The 7,500-nt window shown below is 41.4% G+C and overlaps 1 protein-coding gene across 1 annotated transcript in view; it reads right to left on the bottom strand.

Annotated features, from left to right (window-relative positions):
• LOC122254578 (G protein-coupled receptor GRL101) overlaps window positions 1–7,500 on the bottom strand; it is a 186,565-nt gene that overhangs the window by 82,240 nt on the left and 96,825 nt on the right. Inside the window, exons 6-7 of the mRNA XM_086546388.1 lie at window positions 7,167–7,289; window positions 5,331–5,429 (exon numbers count right to left, since the gene is read on the bottom strand). Of these exons, the coding sequence (XP_086402514.1) occupies window positions 5,331–5,429; window positions 7,167–7,289 (222 nt within the window). The remainder of the gene's footprint in view (window positions 1–5,330; window positions 5,430–7,166; window positions 7,290–7,500) is intronic.

The raw sequence follows: 7,500 nt of genomic DNA, 5'->3' as shown, positions 1-7,500 counted from the left end.
CACTTCCTGAACAACCAGTTATTTCCGGAGAACCATTCCAACCAGTCACATGCGAACGACCAGTTACCTCTAAAGAACCACTTACGAATTACCAGTTACCTCTGAAGAACCACTTACTCACGAATGACCAGTTACCTCCGAAGAACCATTCCAACCAGTCACTTGCGAACGACCAGTTACCTCTAAAGAACCACTTACGAATTACCAGTTACCTCCGAAGAACCAGTCACTCCCGAACGACCAGTTACCTCCGAAGAACCATTCCAACCAGTCACATGCGAACGACCAGTTACCTCTAAAGAACCACTTACGAATTACCAGCTACCTCCGAAGAACCACTTACTCACGAATGACCAGTTACCTCCGAAGAACTATTCCAACCAGTCACATGCGAACGACCAGTTACCTCTAAAGAACCACTTACGAATTACCAGTTACCTCCGAAGAACCAGTCACTCCCGAACGACCAGTTACCTCCGAAGAACCAGTCACTCCCGAACGACCAGTTACCTCCGAAGAACCATTCCAACCAGTCACATGCGAACGACCAGTTACCTCTAAAGAACCACTTACGAATTACCAGTTACCTCCGAAGAACCATTCCAACCAGTCACATGCGAACGACCAGTTACCTCTAAAGAACCACTTACGAATTACCAGTTACCTCCGAAGAACCATTCCAACCAGTCACTTACGAACGACCAGTTACCTCCGAAGAACCAGTCACTCCCGAACGACCAGTTACCTCCGAAGAACCAGTCACTCCCGAACGACCAGTTACCTCTGACGAACCACTTACGAATTACCAGTTACCTCCGAAGAACCAGTCCAACCAGTCACATGCGAACGACCAGTTACCTCTGAAGAACCACTTACGAATTACCAGTTACCTCCGAAGAACCATTCCAACCAGTCACATGCGAACGACCAGTTACCTCCGAAGAACCAGTCACTCCCGAACGACCAGTTACCTCCGAAGAACCATTCCAACCAGTCACATGCGAACGACCAGTTACCTCCGAAGAACCAGTCACTCCCGAACGACCAGTTACCTCCGAAGAACCAGTCACTCCCGAACGACCAGTTACCTCCGAAGAACCATTCCAACCAGTCACATGCGAACGACCAGTTACCTCCGAAGAACCATTCCAACCAGTCACATGCGAACGACCAGTTACCTCCGAAGAACCAGTCACTCCCGAACGACCAGTTACCTCCGAAGATCCAGTCCAACCAGTCACATGCGAACGACCAGTCACTCCCGAACGACCAGTTACCTCCGAAGAACCAGTCACATGCGAACGACCAGTTACCTCCGAAGAACCATTCCAACCAGTCACATGCGAACGACCAGTTACCTCCGAAGAACCAGTCACTCCCGAACGACCAGTTACCTCCGAAGAACCAGTCACTCCCGAACGACCAGTTACCTCCGAAGAACCAGTCACTCCCGAACGACCAGTTACCTCCGAAGAACCAGTCACTCCCGAACGACCAGTTACCTCCGAAGAACCATTCCAACCAGTCACATGCGAACGACCAGTTACCTCCAAAGAACCAGTCACTCCCGAACGACCAGTTACCTCCGAAGAACCAGTCACTCCCGAACGACCAGTTACCTCCGAAGAACCATTCCAACCAGTCACTCCCGAACGACCAGTTACCTCCGAAGAACCAGTCACATGCGAACGACCAGTTACCTCCGAAGAACCAGTCACTCCCGAACGACCAGTTACCTCCGAAGAACCAGTCACTCCCGAACGACCAGTTACCTCCGAAGAACCAGTCACTCCCGAACGACCAGTTACCTCCGAAGAACCAGTCACTCCCGAACGACCAGTTACCTCCGAAGAACCAGTCACTCCCAAACGACCAGTTACCTCCGAAGAACCAGTCCAACCAGTCACTCCCGAAGCCCTGCGACCCCTTGAAAAATATCCCAAACACAATCTCCTTTACTGTGACATGACAACACTGGAGAAGACTTTCTTACATGGAAAAGGGGGCCTGTCACATAATGATGCGATATATCTTTGTGTTCTTAAGAGAGTGGAAGGATATGGCGGAGGAGAAGGAGGAGGAGGAGGAAAAGGAAGAGGAGAAGGTGGAGGAGGAGGAGGAGGAGGGGAGGAAAAAGTGGTGGTGGTAAAGGAGGAGGAGATAGTGGTAAAGGAGGAGGTGGTAATGGAGGAGGAAGAGGTGGTGGTAAAAGAGGAGGAGAAGGAAGAAGAGGAGAATGACGATGACGATGACGATGAGGACTATGAAGAGGTCTATGAGTAGGGGGAAGATGCGGTGGAAAAACAACAATGACATATATCAGAAGAGGATCTGAATGATATGGGAGGAATGGAGGGGAGGAGTGGCAGAGGGGGTAGGGGGAGGGGGGATACAAAAAAGGGGCGCATTTAAGAATTATTTTGTCATCTGATATTTTTTTATTTTTTATTATTATCATTTTATCATTTATTTATTGTCATTATTTTTGAAGACCGAATAAAATGCCACTAACATCTTGACTGAATCCATCGGGTTCTTAAAATGATTGCAAGCGTGTTGCAAAAAGGAAACTCGTGACTGTTGGAAGATGGGGAGTAAAAAAACGAAAAAAAAGTTATTCTTCAAAATTCACTACGTGACGTGAGAAGATAAAAGGGCTGAGGGGTTATCTGTCTTTATGGATGACATTGCGTAATCATAAACTAATATGATAATAAATATAATGATAATCATAATCATAATAATGATAATATCAACAACAATGGTAATATCAATATTGATAATGATAACAGCAAGAACAATAATAATGATTATAATGACAATAATGATAATGATAACAACAACAGCAGCAGCAATAACAATAACAAAACAAAACTTATCAAACAGAATATTAGAAAAAGAAAACAGTTAACAAATGTTGCTGCGAACTTTTCTTTTTCTTGATTTGTGAGTTACGTCATCGAACACGTATTAGGCGATAACTAACAAAACAATGTTTAAGAGAGAGAGGGAGAGAGAAAGTGAGTGTGTGTGTGTGTGTGTGAGAGAGAGAGAGAGAGAGAGAGAGAGAGATAAAGAGAGTGTGAGAGAGAAAGAGAGAGAGAGAGAGAGAGAAAGTGTGTATGAGAGAGAAAGAGACTGAGTAAGAGGGAGAAAGAGGGAAAACAAACAAAAACAATATAATACATCCTCAAGACGGATTGGCTTTCCTACTCAACCTAATTGCTAACGTAGGGAAAAAAGAGAGTAGAGAGAGAGAGAGAGAGAGAGAAAAGAAGAGAGAGAGAGAAAGACAGAGACAGAGAGAGAGAGAGAGAGAGAGAGAGAGAGAGAGAGAGAGAGAGAGAGAGAGAGAGAGAGAGAAAGAGAGAAAAGAAGAGAGAGAGAGAGAGAGAAAAGAAGAGAGAGAGAGAAAGACAGAGACAGAGAAAGGCAGACACAGAAACAGAACCAAAGAGAGACATAAAGGAAAAAAACGAAAAAAAAACAAAAAAACAAAAAAACAGCAAACCTGCAAGAAATCCCATATTTCTTGGAGCGAACGACATGCAGCCTCAACAAACATCAATAAAGACGGACGCACGATACAGCAGGAAACCATCGATTCCAGTGAACGGCTTGTTAACGCAAGCTCTTTTCCTCACTCGCTTGTATAACCCTGCCTAAGTATCGGCCATGAAAACGAATGTATATGTCTGTTAGTAGCTTTGAGTGGCCGTTAGCGTCCGTTACGTCCGTTAGCGTAATCGTTAAGAGGGGGTTGTAACGTCTTTTGAACAGCGTGAAAGCGGGCGAGGTGTTTGCTATTGTGTACTTCGGTGATGAGTCGAACGAAAGGGAGAAATACTTATTGAAAATGGATTGAACGATGTTGAAAGGAGGGAGAGGGAGAGGGAGGGGGAAGGGGAGAGGGAGGGGAGGGAGGGGGAAGGGGAGAGGGAGGGGATGGAAGGGGAGAGGGAGGGGGAAGGGGAGGGGGAGAGGGAGGGGGAAGGGGAGGGGGAGAGGGAGGGAGAGAGAGAGATGGAGAGAGATAGAGGGAAAGAGGAAAAGAGAGAAATAAAGAGAGAGGGAAAGAAGGCGAGAGAGAGAAAGAGAAAGGGAAAGTGGGAGAGAGGGAAAAGAGAGAGAAAGGGGATAAGGGGAAGGGAGGGGAGGGGGTGAGGGGTTAGGAGGTTGGGATAGTGAGAAATCGTATCAAGTCTCGGGTTTGTTGAAAAAAAAGAGAATGTGGAGGAGAGAGAAGAATAAGAAGAAAAGGAGATAGAAGGAGAGAGAAAGAGAGAGAGAGAGAGAAAGAAAAGTAACAACAGTAAAGTGATAGTAGACAAAAAAGAGTGTTGATGATCAGATAATGAAAAAAAAAGAAAAAAAAAGAAAAAACAACAGTAAAAAAATTCCAACAGAAAGTACCAATTACACTACCCATCGTGACCTTATCTCAACTCCCTACTCCATCCAATTAACCTAATCTGATGTTATTAGACGGTAACAAATACTTACCAATCTATTTGTGACGAACGAAGCGCAGTCTTTTTAGAAAGTTCATGAACAAACCTTCTAGATTTAGTTGCGAATTTTTAACATAGATGTAATGAAACCGAATAACAGTAAACATGTGTTAGATTAAAGATATAGTAACATAGGAAGTGATCAAAATTAAATCAGTATAATGATAATGATTATGATTATGTTACTAATATTACTGGTGATATTGAAGCTACTGCTACTGCTACTGCTAATGATAGTAAAAGATCAAACTATATAACACAAAAATTTTCCATAAATAATATAAGACACAGACACAAAATAATTAATTAGGATACGGGTTTTTATGGTGTTTATAAACATGCACATATACAGGCAGAGAAAGAAAGAGAGCGAGAGAGAGAGAGAGAGAGAGAGAGAGAGAGAGAGAGAGAGAGAGAGAGAGAGAGAGAGAGAGAGAGAGAGAGAGAGAGAGAGAGAGAGAGAGAGAATTAGAGAAAACGATATAATATAGATTTTGCGATACGGCACAATAACAGAACACAGCAAAAAATAACAGAAGATAAAATATAAACATTGATCACCTTCATTTAAACTTACTTACACAACAGAAAAAAAACAAAGCTAAAACGAAAAAAAAACAATAAGAAAAAAAAATCAGTCAAGATAAAAATAAAAACAAAAACAAAATCTAAAAGCAAAAATAGATCAACAAACAAATCAAAATAACAATAAAATCACGACAAAAAATAAATAAAACCTCCCACGTCACTGGAACACACCCAAAATGAAAACACGCCAAAGTGCATCCCAAGAAACAGGTAAAGCAGTTAAACACTCACAGTCTAGTTCATCTGCATGGTTGTCTTCACAGTCCGCGTAGTCGTCACACCAGTAAAACTTGTGGATACGTTTCCCAGATGCACACACTTTGAAGTGCTCTGAAGAAGAAAATAGATGTGAATATTTGAGATTTGTGTGAAAAAAAAGAAAAGAAATGGGAAATAATTCCCATATCTACATACGTACACAGAGGTACACGTATGTGAAAACACAGACACAGACACACACATAAACATAATAAACACTGGGAGAGAGACAAGAAGTAAACATATTATCGTTATATTTTACGTCTTTATATCAACATTTGCCTTCAAAATAGCATGTCCCTTTGTGTTTATGCAATCTAAAACGAAAAGCTATTCCGCAGCACCGTGCTGCATTTGAAAAAAAAAGATAAAAGAAAAATAAACGTAAAAATGAAAGGAAAAGGAAAAGAATAAACACCAAATCTTTATGATGATGACTTCAACATCCGCGCAGTTCAACTGGAAATGTTCCTGTTTGCGGAATAACTTTGAATAAGTTCGACTATATTGCCCTCACGACATTCTCAAAGTTTCAACCGATTACGTTAGCCATTTGACTTTTATTAGCGCATTCAAACGCTGTAAAAGGATAATTTAAACAAAATATGCATATACGTGTGTGTTTGCGACTGTATGTGCTTCCATACTGTGTGTATGTGACTGACTGCATGTAGATATTGAATTGTATGTGCATATGTATGTGGTGTTGGGAAAAGACATTTATCTGACATGTATGGCAAGAGACAGATGAATCAAAATAGACGCTCTACCTTAAAAGCATCGAACGACAACCGAAGGGGGAAATAAATCCACTTACAGACTTTAAAGCGAGGTTCAGAGTCACACCATCGAGCTCAAGGGCAGTACAGTTCTAACCAACCATGCATGTGTCCATCACCATATTCTAGGTGTCACACGCAGACCTATAGTTTAACGGCACTAACAACCATCGTCACCATGTGGTAAATTTGCCATGCTCCTTTTCCACGTGACTAAGAGGCTGATTGGGTTATCTGTAATGTTCATGTTGCTATATATTTATTCCTAGTTTACAGTTCTTTTAATCTCCTTAATTAGCAGAACATCCACTCGGCCTTGAGCATATCACCTCCCTTCTCTAAAGGAAAACGATGTTGTCCTTGACTGAGTGAATTTATGTTTTTGAAATCCTTTTTGAAAAATGTTTTCAAATCATTTAGTTTCCCGATTTTAACGTTTGCACACAAAAAACAGGTATGATTATAAATTGTGAGCACAATTAGTGCGATTGTATCAAAACTAAGACTAACATAAAACAATCCAATCAGCTTATTGGTTATGGAAAAAGGGCATGGCTTCTGAGTGAATTAAATATACGTTAGTTGTGGGAGTGTTGTGACAATGCTGTGGGCTATTGATTGTAATCTGAGATATGTAATCTTATTTGTCTTTATATAAATACTCCTTTGAGGAGTATTTATTACATAAATACTCCTAAGGTGTAATCTCTTCATTATTTTTCTATGTACACTAGTTTAAGTGTCATTAAATGCTTACTAATACTCCTTTGCTTACCATTTTGTTCAAGTGTCTGTAAAATACGTGTAAATAACATATAGGTATCTTCATAAACTTGTCAATAATCTATTGTGCAATAACGTGTCTTTTTTAATACTAGTTAGTACTCCTGTGTGCACCAGTGTTGATGTGTTGGGACTCCTTGTGTGTCAATATCCTTCTTTGTGCTTCATAGTGTACATGTGTCTATATACTTGTCAATACTTCTCTTTGCAGTGGTGTTGAAGTGCCATTGAATACGTGCTTACTAACTTGATTGGCACTCCGTCTCATCTGTTCCGTCGATGCAGTTCTTTACGCCGTCACACACCAATATCGGCCGGATGCATTCTCCATTATTGCAGCGGAAATCCGGGTGAAAACATTTGTGATTTGCTGAGGAGAGGAAAAATAGCCAGTGTTAATACATATGCCTTGTGTAAAATCAGGGTTAATTAATGAGCACAGAAATGGAGATTCATTTAAAATGGAATAGGCCTATCTCCTTCTGGCGCATCTTGAGCACACAGGCTTAAGGAGTAATTTTCCCGGCATTAAAACAGTTATCTAGAACACGATCGTTTTATTCGTTTTCACTGTAACATTA

The sequence above is a fragment of the Penaeus japonicus genome, unplaced genomic scaffold (assembly GCF_977035675.1).
Source record: "Penaeus japonicus unplaced genomic scaffold, GWHDUDI00000001_assembly GWHDUDI00000018, whole genome shotgun sequence".
NCBI lineage: Eukaryota > Metazoa > Arthropoda > Malacostraca > Decapoda > Penaeidae > Penaeus > Penaeus japonicus.
The sequence above is the reverse complement of the archived record's forward strand: the minus strand, read 5'-3'. Positions and strand labels throughout refer to the sequence as shown.